The sequence below is a fragment of the Acinonyx jubatus genome, chromosome B3 (genome assembly GCF_027475565.1).
Source record: "Acinonyx jubatus isolate Ajub_Pintada_27869175 chromosome B3, VMU_Ajub_asm_v1.0, whole genome shotgun sequence".
Taxonomy (NCBI): Eukaryota; Metazoa; Chordata; class Mammalia; order Carnivora; family Felidae; genus Acinonyx; species Acinonyx jubatus.
Genome location: NC_069386.1, coordinates 85,180,680 through 85,205,694, shown reverse-complemented (window position 1 = coordinate 85,205,694; position 25,015 = coordinate 85,180,680). Strand labels below are relative to the sequence as shown.

Sequence of the window (25,015 nt, the reverse complement as noted above, 5' to 3'; positions counted from 1 at the left end):
TTGAGAAAAATCAAATGCATTTCTGTTTCTTAAATAATTGCCTTTTAATCATTATAGGTATTAGTAGTATTGTTTTTCTAGATTTCCTAGAAAATTTGCAGAATTCGTGATAATAGTTCATCTAAAAATATTTTTTCTCTGTTGGTTGCTTTGTTTGTTTGTTTGTTTGTTTGTTTTTAAGCTGGCTTTAAGGAAGAAAGCAGAGAGAACTTCCTTAGGGAAAGCAGAAAGATATGGTTGAATAAGTAGAAGGAGGCCAAATAAAGAGAGGTTCTCCTAAATTAGGTCCAGGGTTTGGGCTCCCTGCAGTAAATAGGAGAGAGATATTGCAATTTCATAGGTAAAGAAGTGATGATGAATAAGAAAAGCTCAGAGTACAGACCATTCCATCTCACTACCTAGTTAATGTTTGAATTTCCCTAAAGTTCCTCCACCTAATGGTCATCTATCCTGGCTTGAGCACGATGAGGAAAAGAGGACTTGGATATATCCAAAGGCAGCCACTCTCTCTGAAACTCTCCCAGTTTGTTTGTTTGTTTGCTTGCTTGCTTGTTTGTTTGTTTGTTTGTTATACAGCCTAACAATTTTTACCCACCAGTCTCATTTCAAACCTCAGGAGCACACAGGTACAATCTAGCTCCTTCCATTTGATTGACAATCAAATATTTGCATACAGCTGACTCTCCTGGACCCATTTTCTCCCAGATAAACATCATCAGTCCCTTCAATTCTGCCTTACATGTTTCTGAAGTACTGTGCTTTTTCATCTTGAATGTTCTCTTCCAAACGGTCTCCAATTTGTCAGTGTCGCTCCTGGGATTGGATACCCAGATCCGAACACAACATTTGAGGTGTGATGTGATCAGATTAACCAGGAGAAAGATGATCCTCTTTTATGGTATTCGTCAATCAGCACAAACTATGATTGCACTTACCTTCCTATCACAAACCTAAGTGATAGCCTAAAACTCTGAGGTCTTTTTCACATTTGCTCTACATCACGTCACCTCATATCTATGCACTTAGCCTATGGACCCAAGGGCAGAACCATTCACACATTTATCCCAATTAAATTTCATCTGAGGTCTGGCCAACCAAATCTTACCAATCTCATTTGGATGTTATCTAAAAATCCAATCAGTAAATCTTGAATATTCTCATCCAAATTACTAGGAAATATGTTGAATTAGACCCAGCCCTATTGCAGTCCACTAGGGACTCTTATGGCGAGCTGTGCATCCTTTGCATAACTAATTACAAATCCATCTAGTAGTTCACCTGATTGCACTCTTGTCTACAAAACTGTCATTTGGAAGCTTACATAAATGGATTGCTATAATCCAAAGGCTAATAACAATAACTAATGTTGATTGAGCATTCCTGTAGGCCAAGCTCTTCACCATGATAGCCTTGCATTGAACTCCAGGTCTAACACTTTTCTGATGTTCAGTCTAGTAATTCTAGAAAAAGAAATAAGGTTGGTCTTCTGTAGCTTGTCCTTAGGAAACTCATGCTGGCTCCAAGTGATGGCTGTTTCCTCTTATAAGCAGTATACAGGGGCTCTTACAAGGTTGTTAAAATTCTTTTAATGAATCATTTAATCATTCCAGAGTTTTATCCAAGATCAGTGCATACATACAGAAACCATAACCCTTATCCTTAAAAAAATAAAACTCAGATTTTCAGCTGCAAGTCTCCAGGCTTCTAGGTCCTCTCCTACTAACTACAGCACCTCCTCAAAGCTGCTGCTGACAGGGGTGCAACAGGCTTCAACCTATCTACCTGAGCTGACAGGCTCAGATATCGAAGTTAACTCTGAAAATCTTTAACCAATCTTGGGCTTCAAGTTTCTTTTATCACTTCTTTTTCTTTTTGTTCTAAACTAAAGATTATTCTCCTTGTCATATTTAAGAGAAGCAAAGTACAAGTTTATCAGCTTCCTTTTCTCTATGTCATATTTCTGTTTATTTAAAACTTCAGCCTTTTCCCAAAAATAAATTAAGGTAGCTCTGTCACATGTTGTCATCACATTATTCATCCATAATGACAGGGCTATCCTTCCTTTTTTCTCTCTTTGCTCTTAAACTAATATGAAAAAAAATACTTTTTTTTATTCTTAGCACGATTCACAGGCCTAAACACATTCTGAATCTTAGGGTTTTTGATATAATTGTTACAGCCACATGCCACTTTTATGTTTATCTATGGATGTGTATTTCTTCTTTCATCTTTTGTGTATTTTTAAAACTCTGAAAGGAATAGATCACTCATAACTGTTTTCTGAGAACTGGAGGGATTTAGGGCATCCCACATCTCTTAAACTTTCTTCCATTTAGAATCTCAGGACATGTGGTATCTACATTTTGTACAGACTTTTTACCCTTTTCCTTCCTAAAATGCTCAACAATCCTCTCACAAGCCCTTGTGTCAGTCATTTCTTCATAGTCACCATTATCTAATTTGTCTTTTTTATTTAATTTATCTAAGTCATGTTGGTCATGACTTAGAGCAGAGTCCTAATAACCTTTATTATACTAATGAGCTTCTAAGAATATAAGTGGCCAACAAGGTAAAGACTGATCAAATTCTGTTTTTTGTTTTTTGGTTTTTTTTCCTGAATGAGACCTTCTGGCATTTTTCTGAGCAGTGCTCTTTTATCACACCTTTTAGGTAGTTCTATTTGCTATGTCAAAAGAGGTCTTCTTGTCCCCAAATCTGGCCTGGCTTGCTGGAGTATATTGTTCCTCATTCCTGTGCTAGAGATGCTAGAGACTAATTTTATGACCTCGAATGTGCAGAGTAAAGTTCATGGATTACAACTGATCTTGAAATGTTAATGTAAATAAATACAAGATACTTGGTGGGATGAGTCACAGGAATACTTCCAGTGCCATTTTCTATGGCATTTTTAATATGTCCCACACTATTCCAAAAACAATAATCCATAAAGGTCTTTTTTGGTCCTCTTTTCCTCCTCTTGAAACACTTCTGGGGGGCACCTGGGTGGCTCAGTCGGTTGGGCGTCCGACTTCGGCTCAGGTCACGATCTCACGGTCCATGAGTTCGAGCCCCGCATCGGGCTCTGGGCTGATGGCTCAGAGCCTGGAGCCTGCTTCCAATTCTATGTCTCCCTCTCTCTGCCCCTCCCCTGTTCATGCTCTGTCTCTCTCTGTCTCAAAAATAAATAAAAACTTTTAAAAAAAATTTTTTTTAATTAAAAAAAAAAAAACACTTCTGGTTCCAGTTTAGAGCTCTCTTAATCCATTCTCCAAGTCTTTCTTGTCCAACCATTTCTCCTAGTTTAATGAGGACACTCCATCCCTAGTCATTTTTGCAAGTGACAGTCTGTTTTTGTACTTAACCAGACACCTGTTTATTGTTGTTATGAAAAACAGTGTTGCCAAGGGGTAAAGAGTAAAGGTTCCAGAATTAGACCATCTCAGTCCAAGCCCTGCCTTCATGACCTAACATGATATTTATACTTGGACAAGTTATTTATCTTCTTTATGACTCAGTTTTTTCAAATACAGTCTTGTTAAGAAATCAGTTATTAGGAAAACATAAGATAACATATGTAAAGCACTTAGCAAAGTGTTTAGCATGTGGTAAATACTCAATAAATTTAATTAACTTAGGGAAGGACTGCCTCTTTTGACCAAAAATAAATACATTTCCATAATTTCTTAATAATATTTAACAGCAGTCACAACAATCCAAAAGAATTAATGTGAAACTTTTCTAATAAGGGATTTGAATTGCTTCCAGGCCATGGTGGTTAAATTGCTATCCAGAAAGTCCATGTCATTTTTTAACACATTTAGTAGCTAATCATTTGCCTCTCATGCCCACATTTTACTTCCAAAGTCGCAATGTTCAGGTAGAAGTATAGATGAAAACACTACCTGTGCCCAACAGCCTAACACTTTTTCATTAAGATGCCATAGTCTTTAAAGATACTGTCAGGAAAAGGAAAGGAAAGGAAAGGAGAGGGGAGGGGAGGGGAGGGGAGGGGAGGGGAGGGGAGGAGAGGAGAGGAGAGGAGAGGAGAGAAGAGAAAAGAAAAGAAAAGAAAAGAAAAGAAAAGAAAAGAAAGGAAAAGAAAAGAAAAGAAAAGAAAAGAAAAGAAAAGAAAAGAAAAGAAAAGAAAAGAAAAGAAAAGAGAAAAGAGAAAGGAAAAGAGTATCTAAGATCTCCACACCTAGAAGGTGTCAGCCTGAAACACAGGATTCACCTGGAGGAGTTAGCAATGAGTGGGTTCACTCAGCCTTGGCAGAATTCATTTCATACCCCAAGTGTAAGCTTTAGAAAGATAGCATGACTTCTGATGAAGTCTGTAGCTCATCATAGGATAAGTCCTTTCTCCATAGCAATGGTGGATTTTCTCTGGTCAACTATTATTTGTGCACCTTCCTTATTACCCATTATTCCCAAAAGATCAATATGCCAGGAAGATGAACTTAAGAAAGTAGGGCTTGATAAATGAAGGAAAAAAACAACAACAGGAGGAAACTGCACTAATCCAAACATAAGGTCACCAGGACCCAGACTAGGTTGAGGGCAACTGGAAAAGACAAGGAAAAAAATTACAAGCAATGTTAGGAGGCAGGGTGTCTGGCTGGCTCATCTGGTAGAACATGCAACTCTTGATCTTGGGGCCATGAGTCTGAGCCCCAAATTGGGTGTAGAGATTACTTAAAAATAAAATCTTAAAAAAATAATAATGTTAGGAGGTATCTAAGCCTTGGAGACTGATTACGGGTGAAAGCAAGGGAAAGGAAGATCACAGATAAATCCAAGGTTTCAGAGTTGGGATTTGTGGCACAGGTTGAAGAATGGCCAGTTGAACTGGGGAAAACAGAGCAGGAACATGGTCTTCAGTGGGGAGAGGGGACCCAAAAGGAGAGGGAAGGTTATTACCCAAGGAGTAGTATCCATTTGAGTAAGTCAGAGAGCTATCCATGGTAATAATCAAGACAGTATTTTGTGGTTCAGAAAAAAAAAGTGGCTTCTTTAATCCTAATAATAATGTACCCATTTTTGGGGTCCCTGGGTGTCTCAGTCAGTTAAGCATCCGACTCTTGATTTCGGCTCAGGTCATGATCTCACAGTTCGTGGGTTTGAGCCCAGCATCAGGCTCTGCGCTGGCAGCACAGAGCCTGCTTGGGGTCTCTCTTTCCCTGTCTCTCTCTTCCCCTCCCCCACCCACTCTCTCTCTCAGGATAACTAAACATTAAAAAAAATGTACCATTTTAAATAAACTCATTTAAGTCAAAAAGTAACTCAGATTAAAGAAAAGTAATAAGCAAATAGTAGTAAGGCAATACACAAACATGGTAAAAATTATTAAATTACACATATATAAAATGAATTTGGAAAGCATTCTCACAATAGGAAAAGACTCAGGGTTAGGATAAACCTATAAACAGGGCAAAGATGTAAAATATACAAAGTTCACCCAGTCCTGGTCCCTGGGCTACAGTTCCTGACTCCCTCAAGATGGTAATGGGAGGACTCTTGGTCAATTTCTGAAAGCCCTGAGGTTCCTTCACTCCTTAAATATGTGTCTTCTCTCTCCAGAGTTGTAATTAGGTTTGAGACTAAAAGTCTGCAAAACACAATTTGCATATTAGAGAGCCCTTTTTTCAGGGGGAACCTACCTCCATGCCTTGGCCCTTACCCAGGCCATTTCTTCACATTTGCACATCCTCAACAATCATAACTGTTTCCAACACAAATAATGTTTTACCTTTAAAGATTTGGCTGCTTTGGAATCACCTATGGGCTGTTCACCTTTCAAAAGTTTACTTGATTCATCTGCTCGTTGAACTTCCAGAGTTTCCTGAGATTTAAATACTATGCTTTCTGTTTCTGAGACTCCCCACTCCAATACATCCTCTTGTTCAAGCTGGAAAATACTTGATAAAGTTTCAGGAAGTTCCTCAAGCACATTCTGTAGGAAAACATAAATGTACGTTTAAGATCTTCTTATTGGTCCTTCCAAAGTTTTAAGCCACACAATGTTTCTTTCTAACCATAAAATGATTATAAAAATGCATGATTGAAATTAAACAAAGATAGTAAGTTTCCTGTGAAGATTTTGAAATAGAAACTCAAATTGAGCTAAAAATGTAAAGGCTACCAAATTATTTCCTCTGGCTCTTGTCTCAGAAAATACAACTACCCCCAGGTTATTATGCACCAACTCTAAGGAAATCATAAGACTTCAGTCTTACCCTGACTTCACCCCACACGCATACAGAATCAAGACCCACAGAAACAACTGACCTCTGCCCAATCCGAGGTTCTCTCGTCCTAAGAAATGTGGCTCCTACTAGCCAGATGCTCCTCCAGAAGACTGATCTCAGGTCCTCAAAGAAGAGGTGACCCAGAAGTCTCAAGAAGACCACCCAGACATCCCAACTCTATCCCAAGCCCTAATGAAAAATTCTCACAAAATATCACTCTTAAAACTATTTTGTCTTCCTTAAAAATGTCTCAGTGAGGGGCCTGAGTGGCTCAGTTGGTTAAGCATCTGACTCTTGATTTCAGCTCAGGTCATGATCTCATAGTCATGAGATCAAGCCCCGCATCAGGCTCCATGCTGTGTGTAGAGCTTTCTTGGGATTCTCTCTCCCTCTCTCTCTGCCCCACTCCCACTCATGGTGTCTCTCTCTCTCTCTCACTCTCCCAAAAGAAAGAAATAAACATTAAAAAAAAAGTCTCACTGACTTAATCTGTACCTCACCAAGTCTTATGGAAAATATCTTTATAGCCATATTTGGATATTAACCAATTTTAAACCAAGATTATTTGGGATTATGGAGTACTGGCAGTTAAAACTTCACTGCCTCAAATTAACAGATGATAAAACTAGTCTGATTTACCTAAAAATCTGAATTCTAGAGAATGACTTGAAAATGCAATTGTATCACTTTGTTCTTGATACATTCATTTGCTAATAAGTAAAATAAGAGGTAAAGCTGGCAAACAGTACCAAATACTACATAAATGTCTTTATTACGCCAAAAGGGATGGCTAAACCAAGAAATTTCCATTTATAAAATTAAACTTTAATCTGGAGCTCGTATTTTTATAAAACTGCTTACTGGACATTACTGTAATTTATTGTAACTAGATGGGACATTATTCAAATCCTATATCTGTCAATTAACAGATGTATGATTTTGGTCAAGTTAATTAACACTTTTTAGTCTCATTTTCCTCACTGATAAAAAAAGAGGTTAACAAAATCTTTTTCATAAAATGGCAGAATAGATACCCTCGAGGGACAGGTGCCATAGGCCCTATGCTGTCTACTTATGAGAAACTCATTCATTTCATGCACCACAGATTTGGCACTGTTTATCACTCTCTTTTGAATTTCTCTTCTACTGGCCTCAACACACACTCCCAGCATTCTGGTTTGGAGGACTAAACAGATGAAGGTACCACCCTCCAAAATAGAAAATGAGGAAGAAAAGTTTGAGGAGAGGCAAATGACCCTCTTTAGTACTCATCCCAGCCTTATTTCTCCACAAAATGTTTACTGGTCCTATCACTCTGTGCCCTGCATCTATTTCAGCATGTATCATACTGTATTATAATTGTCTAGGTAATCATTATCACAGTTGTAATCATCAACATATAGAAGCATTATCTCATTTAATCTTCCACCACAACTCCATGAAGTAGGAACTGTTTGTAACCCCATTTTGTGGATGAAGAAATGGAGACTTACAGAATTAAGTAACCTGCCCAAGGTCACACTGACAGTAAGTAGCAGTGCTCTGTTTGAACCTAGACAACCTGATTCCAACCTGTACTCTCTTACCCTCCTTCCCCTATACCCAACAGACTAGCACTTCTCAAAGTGTGTTCCACAGACTCCTGGCAATCTTTGAGCCCCTTTCAGATGATCTGCAGTGTTAAAACTATTTTCAAAATAATACTAAGCCTTATTTGCTTTTTTCACTGTGTTGACATTTGCAGTGATGATGCAAAAGCAGTAGTAGGTAGAACAATGAACCAATACTTTTCTTTTTTTTTAATTTTTTAAATGTTTATTTATTTTTGAAGGAGAGAGAGAGAGAGAGAGAGAGACAGAGCATGAGCAGGGGAGGGGCAGAGAGAGAGAGGGGGACAACAGAATCTGAAGCAGGCTCCAGGCTCTGAGCTGTCAGCACAGAGCGCCACGTGGGGCTTGAACCCACGAACCCTGAGATCATGACCTGAGCCAAAGTCAACCAACTGAGCCACCCAGGCACCCCTGAACCAGTACTTTTCAAATGATTAACACATGAGATTACAAAAGTGTACAGGGGTAAAGAGCCATTCAAAGAGCAAGGCAGATCAATGGATTTTAATGTAAGGATATACAATAAGTTAATTTATCTTGTTTCAGGTTCCCCATTGCAACTCATCTTTAAGAAACTACCACTTGTACAGTTTGGATGTATTAATAGAGAATAGTACCCATAATTATGTTAAAAGGCTGTTAAAATATTACTCCCTTTTCAATCTGTACGAGACAAGACCTACTGAATATACTTCAACCAAAAGAACATACACAACAGATTGAATGCAGAAACAGATATGAAACTCTAGCTCTCTATTATATCAGGTATTATAGAGATTTGCAAAAAAAAAAGTAAAACAATGCTACCATTCTTGCTAAATTATTTTTTGGATACAATTTTTTTCTTAATATGTTTTGTGTTCATATGTAATTGAACATAATAATTGTGTTATTATTTTAAATTAATGAATAAATATTTTATATTTTTCTGTTTTAATTTCAATTATGGTATATATCGGTCGAAATAATCCACATAAACAAAAACTCCTTTGGGTCCTTAAAGTATTTTCTAAGAGTTTAAAGGCATCCTGAGAACAGAAAGTTTAAGTACATTAAAACTTTAAAGTCTGGGGCCCCTGGGTGGCTCAATCAGTTGAGCATACAACTTCGGCTCAGGTCATGATCTCATGGTTCGTGGGTTTGAGCCTCATGTCGGGGCTCTGTGCTGACAGCTCAGAGTCTGGAGCCTGCTTCAGATTCTGTGTCTCCCTCTCTCTCTCTGTCTCCCCACTCTCCCACCCCCCACCTCTCAAAAATAAATAAACATTTTTTAAAAACCTTAAAATTTGAGGATTTCTTAAAAAGGAAATTGTGTCTGGGGCATCTGGGTGGCTCAGTCGGTTGAGTGTCCGACTTCAGCTCAGGTTTTTGATCTCATAGTTCGTGGGTTCAAGCCCCGCGTCAGGCTCTGTGCTGACAGCTCCGAGCCTGGAGCCTGCTTCAGATTCTGTGTCTCCCTTTCTCTCTGCCCCTCCCTTGCTCACACTCTGTCTCTCTCTCTCTGTCTCAAAAATAAATAAACATTAAAAAAAATTTGTTTTAAAAAGGAAATTGTATCTTACCTATCTTTTATGTCTGAAGTACTTAGTGCACTGTATATCATCAGCAATTATTTGTAAATGAGTGAATGAATAAACAAGAGAAAATGATATCAGTTTCTTCCTCTGCTATGTATTTAGTCTCTATTTAGAATATTCATTGAACGGTATTGTACTTTGTCTCTTTATCTGTTGGTCTACTCCATACAATGAGTTCTTCAAGGTCAAGAACTGTCTTTTCTATCTTTGTATTAACCATGTCTACAACAATATCTATCACATTGTAGAAAAGGAGTAAATAAATAAGTTCCTTGATTTTTTTTATAATTATGTGAGGAAATCATTCTCCATGATGATTCAAAAACTATTATATTTAAAATGGTGGGTACTTAAAGAAAATAAGTTGTATCAAAGAACTGAGAGACCTTTGGCCTGTGGCACTGAGATGTTCACAAGTGAAGCTACATACTCTGAGGATGCCAGGCACAACTTGGAAAGAACAGACCCTCTTCAAATAAGAGCATGTTGCTCTATGCTCCCCCAGACAAATCTCAGCTCAGGAATCTTCTAGAACTCCAAGGGACAAGTAGGATAGACAGGTAGAGTTCTGCTTTCTAGCAGAGTAGGCACCCCAAAAAATGTACTTAGAAAGATACCACAGAGGAGTCTTTTTACCATGACCAGGTATCAAATTAAAAGGTACTTACTTTATGTCAGGGTACCTGGGTAGCTCAGTTAGTTGAATATCTGACTCTTGATTTTGGCTCAGGTCATGATCTCACACTATGTGAGTTCAAGCTCTGTATCAGGTTCATGCTGAGTATGGAACCTGCTTGGGATTCTCTCTCTCTCTCTCTCTCTCTCTCTCTGCTCCTCTTGCTCTCGTTCTATCTCTTTCAAAATAAATAAACTTAAAAAAAAAGGTACTTTACCTATTAAAAAGCCAGTGGCCAGAAGAGGTCCAGTGATTGCTTATAAATGTCAAAGCTGAGAGAATGGTTCCCACAAAATTACAAGGAAATCAATATTTTTGTTTAAATCTTTATTTTAAATAGTCAAGATAATGTGTAAGCTAGGCACCTGATAATTGGCCTTTTTCATAGGTTCCTGAAAATGGTATCTTTTCCTATACTTTATATGAACATAATAAATGGTATTGTCACTTCATTTATTAATGAAGAACTTCTATTTTTCTGCACCTAACTAATCTTGTATTTTGAATTTACTATATCTATTAGAAGTTTAGACATCAGAGGTTTCAATATCTACCTGTAAATGGTGATCCCTAGAGGCAACTACCATAGATGTCAGTCTTAAGCCCAAAGCATATGTGGGAAAGCTTCAAAATTGATTTAGCCACATATTAGTGCCGCACATCCTGGGTCCTGAGGTAGGAGGTGAGAATACAAAGCAGAAAAAGGCATGGTCTCAACCCAGGAGCATTTCAAACTCTAGCAGTTTAACCAGTTGTGGAAAGTAATATCACTGGATCCATGGCTTTTGTGAAAAGATTCCATATATTTTCTAACCATGACACATTATCATAAAAATGAAGTGTGAAGTTTTATGTATGTGGATTCACATTTTCAGGAACTATAGAGCTTGCAATTTAACAATATTTTACAAATTCTTTATAAAGGAAATGACCATCGTGCCATCATTTGTATTATGTAAATACGGATTTCTATACATATGGAGCTGCGTCCCATTCATAGGGAATATGTTCCAGATTGCTTTGAATCCTGTAAATATTTTGCCAATGATGAATGGAAAGGAAACTTTATTTCTGAAACAAACTTCTGTCATCAACGGTCCATATTTCTCCACAAAATTTTTCCCCCATCAATAATAGAAAAAATAAAATGATGCTTTCTTAGGAGCTAATAACCTTTAATTAACTCTCCAACTACTTTCTAGATCTAAATGCCTAGACCAGAGAAACTGTTAAAATCTTTCCCTTCTGAAAAGAGTTTTGGGCCTTATCTCCAAAGGTCTATGATAGGCGGCAACAGTGACCGAAAACGGCCAAGACTCTCAAAGTGATATTGGATTAGGTATTTTTACAGTTAAACACACCTCTAAAATAAATTCTTTATTTAGATAAGCATTCTAGCAACAAGAGACAGGCTACTACTTCAATATTGGCAGGGAGGATTCTTATTAAAGACTTTACCATTTGAGGTTCCTCAAAACTTATCTGTAATCCTTGCTCCGCTGGCACTTGAGATGGCTTGTGACCGTACTCTTTCCCCATTAAAGATGTATCCTTGAAGAAGAAAAAGAAAACAATTTAAATAATGACAGTTTTTAAAATCATTGAGCTATATTATTCAATGCAGCAAAATTCTACTCATTTAATCAGTGGGGAATAAATACAAGCTAATCAATACTATGCAGTAAATGAGAAATATAAAACAAAAGACACAATAAAGATATTTTGTCTATTATTCTGACTTCTCGGCTTTTTAAATTATTGGCATCTGTAGGTATATCATCAGATTTAATAAGACAATTGAGTAAAGGTAGAGATACTGTAAAACACGGCTATTAAATGGCTGCACAAGAAAGAAAAAATCAAAACAAAAATTTAATCTAATCAAAAGCAAGAAGGAGTATGATTATACTTAAAATTTCAATAAGTATAACTGCTAGTATCATTTTCATCACTACTAATGCTAAGTGCTATGATATCGTCTCTATTCAGCTGAAGCGGTAAGAAGAGAGTCCACCACAACGTCTAACAATGAATGGTAATAAAGAGACCCAGCTCCTGCCCAAACTGTAAAGTCACAGACCAGGTATCAACAGGCAAGTTATTTTGCTCCCCTTAACCTCAGTTTTACCCTCTTTAAAACGGGCATTTGACCATACGACTTTTGACACCCCCTTTCTCCTCTAGATTTTTAGTACATTCACTATAAACCTCAGAAGGGTCACACATTGGTAGTGGTGCTAAATCAGCTCTAGAGTAATGGCTTCTTAGGACTTTAATAACATTTTAAAATAATGCTGGAAAAGATGAAGCTGATCTTCAAGTAGCTTAATGGACTTTTAGAACAAACTCCATCACTTTTGAAAGGAAAACAACAAAATTTCATATTCTACAATGTAAAATGCACAATATTTAGCACTCAATCAAATTTGACCAGTCTCATGGAAAAGCATGAATATGTGACACTTAAAAGAAGAAAAATTAGAAAAAGAGTCAGAAATGATAGATATGTTGGAATTAGCGGATAAGGACCTTGAAATTTCTAATATAAATATAAAATGCTCAAATATATAAGTATAAGAGGAGCATAAGATATAAAAAAAAAAGAATTGGGCATCTGGGTGGCTCAGTCAATTAAGCATCTAACTCTTGGTTTTGGCTCAGGTCATGATCCTATGGCTCGAGATGGAGCCCCATGTAGGGCTGTGTGCTGACAGTGTGGAGCCTGCTTGGGATTCTCTCTCTCCCTCTTTCAGACCCTCCCCCACTCTCTCTCTGCCCTTCCCATGCTCACTTGGTCTCTCAAAATAAATAAATAAGCTTTAAAAAAACAGAATCAAATGGAATGTCTAGATAAAACACATTATCTAAAATAAAAATTTCACTGAGTGGCATTAATAGCAGAGAAGACATTGCAGGAAGATAATATTTGTTAACTTGAAGACATAGAAACAACACAAATGAATCACAGAGAGAAATAAAAACTGAAAGAAAATTAATACCCAGTCTAACATAATCTTTCATTAGAGTCCCAGAAAAGGGAGTGTGAAGGGAGCAGAAAATACTTGTACAGAAAAAAATGGCCAAAAGTTTCCAAATTTGATAACTATAAACCCTTGATGCAAAAATTTCCATGAATTTCAAGCAGAAACACACAAAGAATACTATGCCAAGCACATTATAATCAAAAGAAGAAAACTAGTAATAAAGCAAAAAATCTCATCAGCATCCAGAGAAACATTAAGTACAAAGAAACAAATAATTAGTGGTAACAATTACCACAAACTAACATTGCAGGCTTCCTATCAGAATTATGCAGACTGGAAGACAATGAAGCAACATATTTAGAGTACCTGTACTGAAAGAAAACACTGTCTACATAATATTCTATAACCAGCAAAATTATCCTTCAAAACCAAAGGTGAAATACTTTTTCAGCAAACTAAAGGTGAAAGAATCCATTGCCATCAAACCTGCATTACAAGAAATGTTAAAGGAAATACTTTGAGCAGGCGGAAAATGGTATCAGGTCAAACCTTGAATGCACACAATGGAAATAAGTAGTAGAATGATTTAAAATGTGTGTAAAATAAAAAGAGACATTTTTCTCTTTACAAATTTTTTTAAATATAATGAATGGTTTAAATAAAATTAGTAATGTATTGTTTTATAACATATATAGATATGAAGTATGCATTAATAATAGCACAATGATGGGAGAAGGGAAAAGAAGTATTTTTCTGTAAGTTTCTTATACCATATGTGAAACATTACATTATCTATAGGGATAATTTAAATATGCACATTGTAAAATCCATTAGCACCTACAATAAAACAATAAAACAAAGAGGTAAATAAGCTAAGTAGTACAAAATACCATAAAATGCTTTAAAAATAATTAAAAGAAGGTAGGTAAAGAGGAGGAAAAAAACAATAAACAAATGTGGCATATAGAAACCAAATAGCAAGATAGTAAACATAAACCCAACCATATCAATAATTCTATGTAAATGGTTCTAAATACTCCAGTTAAAAGACAAAGATTGTCACTGCAGAGAAAAAGAAGACCCTACTATATGATTGCTATAGGAAACCTACTTTAAGTATAAAGATATAAATAAGTTAAAAGTAAAAGGATTAAGGGGGTTATAACACACAAACATTAATCATAAGAAAACTGGAGTGGTTGTATTAATATCAAACAAAGTAGACGTCACTTCAAAACAAGAAATGTTAGCAAGAAAAAGAAGATAATTTCATAATAATACAAGAGTTAAGTTCCTCAGAAAATATGAAATTACGCACTAATGACAATGCTTCAAAGGACATTGGAAAAAACTGACAAAACTGAAAAGGGAAATAGAAAATTTCATTATTATATTTGGGAATTTGAAACCAACACTATCTGGCCCCTGAGATTTAGCTTTTTATAAATATACTAACTAAACAGAAAATGTAAAATGTGAAATCCTACAAAAATTTCTTTACAATATTTTAGGTTTATAAATGTAACATTAAAGTATAAAACCCTGACAATAATGAACACCAAATTCAGGATATCATTCACACCTGAGGAGGAAGAGAATTATTGGAATTGGAAACAGGTACAAAGGGGGCCTCTACTTTACTTGTAATTTCCTATTTATTTAAACAATCTGAAGTGAATATGACAAAAAGAGTAAATTTTGAAAAATCTGATGAGTACTTTTTCTACAATTGAAAATATTTTATAATAAAGAAATTTCTAAACACATTTCATGTAGGTAATGTAACAATGTCAAAGATGGATTAAAAATATCTTAATAAAGAAAACTAGGGATGCATGGGTGGCTCAGTCAGTTAAGCGTCCAACTTCAGCTCAGGTCACTATCTTGTGGTTCACAAGTTTGACAGTTCTGTCCTCAGTCCTGGGCTGACAGCTCAGAGCCTGGAGCCTGCTTCAGATTCCGTGTCTCCCTCTCTCCCTGCCTCTCCCCTGCTCATGCTTTCTCTCACAAAAAATAAAAATAAAAATAAATAAATAATAAAAAATAAAAAAAAGAGAAACCTATAGTTTACCTTACTTGTGAAAATAAATGGGAAAAAAATCCCAATTAAAATATTTTCAAATGAAACTAATCATCATATTTAGAAACAATAAATCTTGACTAAGGAAATTCTTCCCAGAACTACATGGAAAATTCATTGCTAGTTCATAAGATTAACAGATTAACATGGAAATTCATATGATTAACTCAGTAACTGCTGAGGATGACCATCAATAAAATTCAACACCTATATCTGAGTAAAAAGTAACTAGAAACAAAAAAACTTAAACCCCACGGGAGATATTTGCAGATTCCTGCACCAAACATATTTCAAAATAAAACATTAGATAGATGAGGCCTAATGCAACAAGTAAAGAAACACTACATGTATAAATAACATAGAGTAGAAGACCAAAATGTTACTATTAGTAGATTATGTGACCATATATTTCATGGAAAAAAGAAAATTAACTGAAAAACTAGTAGGCCAAAGCATATCTAATAAATTCAATAAATAAAATTTCATACCAGCAATAACCACTTAAGATCCCATTTTTAAAATAAAAATAAGCAAATAATATAAGCAATAAAATGCATGAATCTCAAAAACATTACGCTTAGCAGAAACAGCCAGGTTAAAATGGTATCAGACTAGCCAAAAATAGCATCCATCTCCAAACCACCCAATAAAGTAAATATAAAGACAAAAATATATGAAAACTTAAAAGTATTTGTCAAGTTAAAGTCCAATGCCTGGGCTTTTTCTTTTTTCTCTATGGGTCATACTTCCTTGTTTATTTGTATGCCTCATAATTGATTGTTGAAAGGCTTATAGCAACCCAGGGAGCACTTTTTAATGATGACTAATCACAGTAAGAACAGTGAGTATGTTTAGTGTTTCAACTTGCCCTATTCCCATAATCTGGGAATAAGCAGTAGTCTTGAAAAATAAAGATAACAATAAAATAAATATTTTAGTAACTCTCAGCCATAAGAATGTCTATCAGTTGTTCATGGTCAGTTTCAGCCTATCAATAGTGATGCTATTAACTGGAAATACCTGTGGGCAACTACCTGGGCTCATACTATTTGTGGTGAGCCCTCGGAGACATTTCCCCAACCACAGCAAATGTTGTGGCTGGATCAGCACTTGCTGTTCTTATTATCACTACAACACATACCCCAGCAACAACTACCAGGGAACTTTGAAAAGACAAGGTTTATTACTTATGAGTTCTAAAGGGTACATGGCATACCAAGGAGCACACAGTGAGTTTGTTAGGAGAGGGAGGGAGAGGAATGGGACATGGACCTGGGGTTCTAACTTTATTAGAGTTGAAGTGGGATGCCCAGGGTTTACCAGATTCACTATTTATTGGTGAATTTAAAACATAAGTGTGGGAATTAAGACACAGGAAAGAAAACACAGGCAGGTAGTCAAAGGATTATCCAGGTCAACCAGAACTTTCCAAAAAAGGGAAACTTCTTGGTTGGGGCAGCCTGGCTCTTTATCTAGTTGTGTAGTTGACACACATTCAAGATGGATGTCTTTTAAATGAATGCCTTAGCAATCAAAACCTGAATGTCAGGCACTTACATTACAATCAAAAAAGCTAATTGTCAGGTGCCTACACTACAATTACAACAAGAAAACAAGAACAACAATAGGAAATAGCACCATTAACAAACCCTGGGGGGAGAAGTAGGATCTTATTTCCACAGCACACCATAGGCTGTGCACATTCTCTGAAAAGACTAGAAGTCCTAAGTTTTCACCTCCGACTGACACTGAGGCTCTTGGCAAGCTGAAAGTTAGAACTAACTCAGGGTTGTAAATTGTCTGCCTGAGGATTGAGGTATGTCCCAACACACAAAAGAGCCCCTCCAAAAATCTGAGACACATTGGTTCCAGGCATTCAAGAAAATCTATATTCAATCATTACCTGACCACTAAGCTAATAAAACAGAGACTTCAGTGGCCACACACAACAGAGAATACAAACTTCACAAAGTTAGTTCAAGAAAGTCACTAATTTTTTTTAATTACAACAAGAAAACAAGAACAACAATAGGAAATAGCACCATTAACAAACCCTGGGGGGAGAAGTAGGATCTTATTTCCACAATTATCACATTATATTATTTTAAATGTCCAGTTTATAACAACAACCAAAAACAAAAACAAAAACAACAAACAAACAAAAAGAGACATGCAAAAAAACAAGAAATTATGGCTCAACATAGGAAACAAGATATAGAAACCATCCTTTAGGAAGCTCAGACATTGGACCTATTACATAAACACTTTAAATCATCTTTTTAAATACATTAAAAAGCTAAGGAAATCTTGTCAAAGCAACTGAAGAAAAGTATGACAGTAATGTCTCAACAAATTGATAATACCACTAAAAAAGCAGAAGGAAAAAAAATTAAAAATAAAATAAAAAGACAAATAAACCACTAAAACTGACCCAAGAAAAAGCAGAAAAATTTATCAGACCTATAACAAATAGAGAGATTGAATCAGTAATCAAAAACCTTCCTGCAAAGAAAAGTCCAGGACCAGATGGCTTCCCTGGTGAACTCTACCAAACATTTTTTTAATCTTTCTTTTTTCATTTAAATGTTAATTTATTTTTGAGAGAGAGTCAGAGAGAACAAGTTGGGAAGGAGCAGAGAGAGAAAGAGAGCACAAGGTGGGGAGGGGCAGAGAGAGGAGACACAGGATCCAAAGCAGTCTCCAGACCAAGCTGTAAGCACAGAGCCCGATGCTGGGCTCAAATGGTGAGATCAGGACCTTAGCCGAAGTCAGGCACTTAACCTTAACCGACTGAGCCACCCAGGTACCCCTCTACCAAACATTTAAAGAAAAATTAACATCAATCCTTCTCAAACTTTTCCAAAATATAAAAGAGGAAGGAACACTTTGTAACTAATTCTATAACTCTAATACCAAAACCAGATAAAGACACTGCAAGAAAAGAAAACTATAGACCATTTTCCTTATGAGTGTAGATGCAAAAATCCTAAATAAAGTACTAGCAAACTGAGCCAGGAGCAAACTATGATGACATGGTCAAGTGAGTTTTATCCTAAGAATTCAAAATGGTTAAGGGGCACCTGGGTGGCTCAGTCAGTTAAGCATCCAACTTAGGCTCAGGTCATGATCTCACAGTTCATGAGTTTGAGCCCTGCGTCAGGCTCTGTGCTGACAGCTTAGAGCCTGGAACCTGCTTTGGATTCTGTGTCTCCTTCTCTGCAGCTCCCCCACTTGCTCTCTCTCTCTCTCTCTCTCTCAAAAATAAACATTAAAAAATTTTTTTAAAGAATTCAAGATGGTTAAATACATGAAAATCAATCAATATAACATATCTCTTGAACAGAATGAAGGGAAAATGAATAGACATTTCTCCAAAGAAGACATGCAAATAGCCAAAAGCACTTGAAAAGATATTCAAAATCTTTAATCATTAGGAAAACACAAATCAAAATCACAATACCACTTCACACTCACCAGGATGGCTATAATAGAAAAAAAAAAACAGACAATAACATGAGTTGGTGAGAAAGTGGAGAAATTGAAACTTGTACATTGCTGGTGGGGACGCAAATGATGCAGTCACTGTGAAACAGTTTGATGGTTACCTAAAATTTAAACATAGAATTACCATATAATCTAGCATTTCTGCTTTTATGAATATTCCTAAAAGAATTGAAAGCAGGTATTCAAACAGACATCTGTACATCAATTTCATAGTAACACTATTCACAATAGCCAAAAGGTGGCAACAACCTGATATCCATCAACTGATGAATGGATGAAAAAATGTGGCACATACATACAAATGGAATATTATTCAGCCAAAAAATAAAAAATGAAGCACTGATGCATGCTATAGCATGGATGGGCCTCAAAAACAGTATGCTAATTGAAAGAAGCCAAACATAAAGGCCATACATATATTGTATGATAGCATTTATATGAAAAATCCAGACTAGATAAATCCATAGAGTCAAAAAGCCAACTAATGGTTGCCAGGCGCTGAAAGCGAAGTGGGGAGAGCAGTAGATGGGGGGGTGACTGCTTAATGTGTATGAGTTATCCTTTCAGGTGAGGAAATTGTTTGGGAACCAAATGGAGTTAATGAGTCTATATTGTGTATATACTAGGTTTCCATTGAATTGTTCACTTTAAGATGGGTTAATTTTATGTTATGTGAATTTCACTTCAATGTAAAAAGAAAAGTGATTAGTATGATAAGGACTTGGAGATATTCTCTGCTCATTTGACATTTTTACTAACAGTAAAATTTATACTTGATAGTTACAATACATTGTCCTATGACAAAAGGACTTGTTTTTGTTTGTCTGTATTATAATACATTCACAGAATGTATTATAGAAAAATTCACATCTGACATTTAAAAAAGACCTGTAATGCAAAAAATAACCATTCATTGACAATAATTTTGCTAGTGTTGGATTAAATTCTAGCAACAGAGACACATAATGGATGTGTAAAGAGTAAAAAGTAGTAAAAAAAATGCTTCCTCTAACCTTAGGAAATATATTAATTAGTAAGTCAAATTTAAAAAATAGTAAAATAGTTGCTTCACTTAATCTCAGGAAATTAATTAATTTATAAGTCAAAAAAACATAATCATCTTCACGGCAGTCTCAAGTGAAAATTATACGGAAGGCAGTATGATAAGTTGGTTGAACATACATGCTCTGTGATCCAATTGCTTGGATTTAAATCTTGCCTCTGTTACTTTTGGGCAGACATGAACAAAGTACTTAGTCTCTCTGGGTCTCAGTTGTATAAAATGGAGATAATAATAGAACATACCTTTCATGTTTATTATAAGGAATAAATGAGATTATACATGAATATAGAAAATATTCTGTACATAATAGCTATTATTATTCACATTAAAATAAAAACAAAATAAGGATGCCTACTGTCACCATCATCATTTGACATTATACTTACAAATTCTAGCTATGAAACATAAATAAAACATACAATTATAGGAAATGATTTAACCAAATTACTGTTTTTTGAAGAGGCTATCACTGTATGCCTAGAAAACCCAAAAGAATCTATTGCAAAAGTATTAGAAATGTTATTTAGCAGTTAAATTCATTAACAAAAACCAAATTTAGAAAATGAGAAAAGGGGAGAGCCTGGCTCACTCAGTGAAGCATGTGATTCTTGATCTCAGGGGTGTGCATTCAAACCCCACATTGGGCGTGGAGCCTACTTAAAAAAGAAAAAAAGCGGGGCGCCTGGGTGGCGCAGTCGGTTAAGCGTCCGACTTCAGCCAGGTCACGATCTCGCGGTCCGTGAGTTCGAGCCCCGCGTCGGGCTCTGGGCTGATAGCTCGGAGCCTGGATCCTGTTTCCGATTCTGTGTCTCCCTCTCTCTCTGCCCCTCCCCCGTTCATGCTCTGTCTCTCTCTGTCCCAAAAATAAATAAACGTTGAAAAAAAAAATTAAAAAAAAAAAAAAGAAAGAAAAAAGGAACAAAATCACAAAAGCAACAAAAATATAAACTATCAAAACAGTGCCTTACGAGTGTGAGGAAAACTAAAAAACTTTATTGAAGATACAAAAATTGACTTGAATCAGAAATCTTGGATTTGGGACTAAAAAAAAAAAAATCAAACAATTTTAAAAGAAATACAATTACAGTAGTCCCTTCTTATCCCCTGTGGATAGTAACCACATGATAAACCTATGATAAAGTTTAATTTATAAGTTAGGGACAGTAAGAGATTACTAATAATAACTAATAATAAATAGAACAATTATAACAATATACTACAATAAAAGTCAATGTGTATGTGGTTTCTCTCTCAAAATATCTTACTGTACTGTACTCACCCTTCTTGCGATGATACGGGATGACAAATGTCTATATGACAAGATGAAGTGAGGTGAACGACGGAGGCATTGTGACATAGCATAGCGTTAGGCTACTACTGACTTTCTGACAATATGTCAGGAGGAGGATCATCTGGTTCCAGACTGTGGTTGACTGTGGGTAACTGGACCCACAGAAAACAACACCATGGATAAGGGGGAGCTACATGTATTAATGCTATCTTGTCCACCTGGGTCAGAAACTATAATAACTAATATACTTCTACATTTTTCACATGGTCTGTCAGAGTTGAACAAATTTTTTTTAACTTTTTTTTAAAGTTTATTTATTTTTGAGAGACAGAGACAGAACATGAGCAGGGGAGGGGCAGAGAGAGAGGGAGACACAGAATCTGAAGCAGGCTCCAGGCTCTGAGCTATCAGCACAGAGCCTGACACTGGGCTGGAACCCACAAACAGTGAGATCATGACCTGAACCGAAGTTGGATGTTTAATCAACTGAGCCACCCAGGCGTCCCTGAACAAATTTTTAAACACCTGAAAATTTATAAAGCTATTAGCAGCCCAGCTTCACAATCCTGGATACATTTTTCATGTGTTTCACAGAGCAGTTTCGACCTCTCGTGTCTACCTTAGAGTCCAGAATGTCAGAGCCGGAAGGAACTTGAAAGATCAGTGAAGTCTGAGGGAAGCGCAGATTTCAGCCACTGAAACCAGAGCTCGGAGCCCCAAACTGTGCTGTGTAGTATTCAAAACAAACAGAGCCCACGGTCTTTCCCCTGAACCGCTTCTAGCCGCTGGACTGGCAACAGAAGCAGCAGTGTTCCTCTGGCCTGTTAGGCAGAACCTGTATTCTTTTCAAATCCTCTTTAAAAGAAGAGAGGCGTGGAGTGCAACTTTCCCCCTACTCTTCCTCATGCAATCCAGGTTCTCCCCAGAGGAGGCTGGCTGCAAAGACATGGGCCAAAAGAATGTTTTTAACGGATACTCTTTTAAGATTTCGTCAGCACTTATTCAAGGTGTGCTATCTTTAAATAACTTACTACGAAGTTTAAGTTTCAGAAAGAAGGAAAGAAAAGACATTTTTATAGCCCTAAACTAATACTTGTCCACACAGGTTATTTTCTTGAGAAACAGCCCTGATTTGCATTGACTTTTTCTTGTTTCCCCGCAGGCAAAACCCTGCTGGCATTGGCCTGCAGAATCCTGCTTACGGGCCCAAGAATGTGTCAGGGCTGCTTTGCAAACCTTCTCAACCACATTTGACTTTTTTTTTAATTAAACATTTTACATGATTGTTCTGGATGGCTGGATCATATATTCAGTAACTGTCAGTTGTAAAAAAAATATAATTAAAAAAACCAATTTGAATGGCTACCACATAAATTTAAATATCAAAATTGTTACAGACACTATCTATAACTAAATACGTATGGTATCTTTTCCACAAAGTCCTAACAGAATACAGTCCATGATTTCCACTTTTTATATTACTTTTCTGATAGGTGCCCTATCTCATAAAACTATAGAGTACTTTTAGAAAAAAATTATTGAAGCATTCATGAAAAGTTTGTTTAATCCAGGTCATCTAAAACAGATATAATCAGAAAAACATTTCCAGAATATTATCAAGTAATGCACTATCCCTTACTCCTTAACATTCATACCAGGGAAGGCAACACAAATCTAGGCTTTTCCTTTCAAAAACCTACAGATAAATATGAATGAATATGCCTGCTTCTAGGTTATGGTATCTACTATATCAGATATGATATTCCTCTGAATTAAGCAATAATTATTCAGTGATTTAGGACCAGCTATTGACCAACAGTGTGTTACAGTGCTTTAGGGCCAGGGATCCAAGAGAAATAGAAGGCAAGGTTCTTTTCCTCAAGAAGTTTACAATCTAATTAGGGAAATTAAAATAACAGACCGGAAATAATTCTTTTAATACAAAGCAATGTACTCAAGCAACCTAATTATTATGTAGAGGACCCAAGTTCAACAGGGATTCAGTTTATAGGCAGAGATGAGGATAAGAGTACAAATATCAGAATATGCACCAGTTCCAATTATGCCTCTGAAAAAAAAAAAAAACTGGGGCTGGGAGCAGAGGAAGAGGGAAGGGAGAACAGCGGTTCTCATTTCATATCTTAATATAAGCCCACCTGATTAATTATATGCCTGTATCAATTCACGTTGAAAGTTTTTATACCTCTTTTATTTATTTAGCCAACAGGAATTTATAATTCTAAAACTTTCAAGACCTAAACTTAAAAAGGATGAAAACATTTTTGTTATGGTTTCTCAGATGACATTAAATCTGAACATTTCTATCAGTTTTTGCTGCCCCTAAAATCAAATAACAAGTTCAACTTATTTTCTTAAATGTTTTCTATTATAAAATCATTCAAAAAATTTAAAACTTACTAAGTTAGCACATACCTAACCTATCCTAATATTCAGCAAAAACATTTGTAGTACCATTCCCAGGTCTTATTAACAAAAAGGCTCTGGGAGCTAGTGTCCAAGATGGTCCCTAGTGATTTCCACCTCCCAGCAGTTCCCTGCACAATGAATAGGGCTAACTTGTGTAATCAATAATCAGTAAGATATAGCAGAAATGATAGTGTATGGCTATGTCGTAAAAGATATGGCAACTTCCACCTACTCTCTCTTAGATCACTCACCCTAGGAGAAACCAGTTGTCATGTTAACACTCAAGCAATCCTATGAAGAGGTCCACATGATAAGGAATTGAGGTCACCTACAAATTTCCAGCACCAAATTGCCAGTCTTGCAATTGAAACCTTCCAGCCCCAATCAAGTCTTCAAATTATGGCAGCCCCCAACAAGATCTTGATGACATCCCATGAGAAACCTCAAGCCAGAATCATACACAGAAGTTGCCCCTGGATTTCTGACCCACAGACACTATATGAAATCATAAATGTCCATTACTTTAAGCTGCTAAGGTTTGGGGTGATCGGTTACAAAGAAATAAATAACAAAAAAACTCAAAAGGTAAAACTCTAGCTCTTCACGTATGTCATGACATTTCCTAGAAAACCTATGATCTCAGAATCACATAACAATTATCATTTATTTAGGTAAGTGTGTATTTTCTTCCTTATTACCTAGTCTCCATAACTTTTGTTAGCCTTTTTGTTTAAGAAAATCTATTAAAAACTGAAGTACTTTGTGCTAGATTATTAATGAAAACAAAAAGTGTGTGCATTAACAATATATACCAGGAGATACTTAATACACCCTTCTTTGTCCCACATACATCATGAAATAGTATCATCTAACATTTCATTACATATATCAGCAACTTTAAAAGACACATCCCTTTCACCTCACACCTGTCAGAATGACTAAAATCTTGTGTTGTTACACAAGAAACAACAAGTGTTGACAAGGATGTGGAGAAAGGAGAACCCTTGTGAATGTTGGTGGAAATGCAAACTGGTGCAGCCACTTTGGAAAATAGTACGGAGGTTCTTCAAAGAGTTAAAAATAGAACTACCCTATGATCCAGCAATCTCACTTCTTGGTATTTGCCCAAAGAATACAAAAACACTAATTCAAGGGATACCTGCACTCCTATGTTTAAAGCAGCATTATTTACAATAGCCAAGATATGGAAGCAGCCCAAGTGTCCATGATTGGTGAATGGGTAAAGAAGAGCTGGTATGGATACATACAATGAACTGTTATTCAGCCACTAAAAAGAATGAAATCTTGCCATTTGCAATGACATGAATGGAGCTAGAGAGTATAATACTGAATTAAATAAGTCAGTCAGAAAAAGACCAATACAATATAACTTCACTCATATGTGGAATTTAAGAAACAAAACAAATGAGTAAAGGAAAAAATTGAGAGAGAAAGAAACCAAGAAACAGACTCTTAATTATAGAGAACAATCTGATGGTTACCAGAGGGGAGGTGGGTGGGGGGATAGGTAAAGTAGGTGAGTGCACTTGTTGTGATG

General features: G+C 36.2%; 1 protein-coding gene across 3 annotated transcripts in view; it reads right to left on the bottom strand.

Annotated features, from left to right (window-relative positions):
• Window positions 1-25,015, bottom strand: part of TTC6 (tetratricopeptide repeat domain 6) — a 201,778-nt gene that overhangs the window by 125,067 nt on the left and 51,696 nt on the right. For all 3 annotated transcript variants that reach the window (XM_053224391.1, XM_053224390.1, XM_027065617.2), the window contains 2 exons: window positions 11,567-11,659; window positions 5,747-5,950 (listed from right to left, as the gene is read on the bottom strand). In XM_053224391.1, coding sequence (XP_053080366.1) covers window positions 5,747-5,950; window positions 11,567-11,659 — 297 coding nt within the window. The remainder of the gene's footprint in view (window positions 1-5,746; window positions 5,951-11,566; window positions 11,660-25,015) is intronic.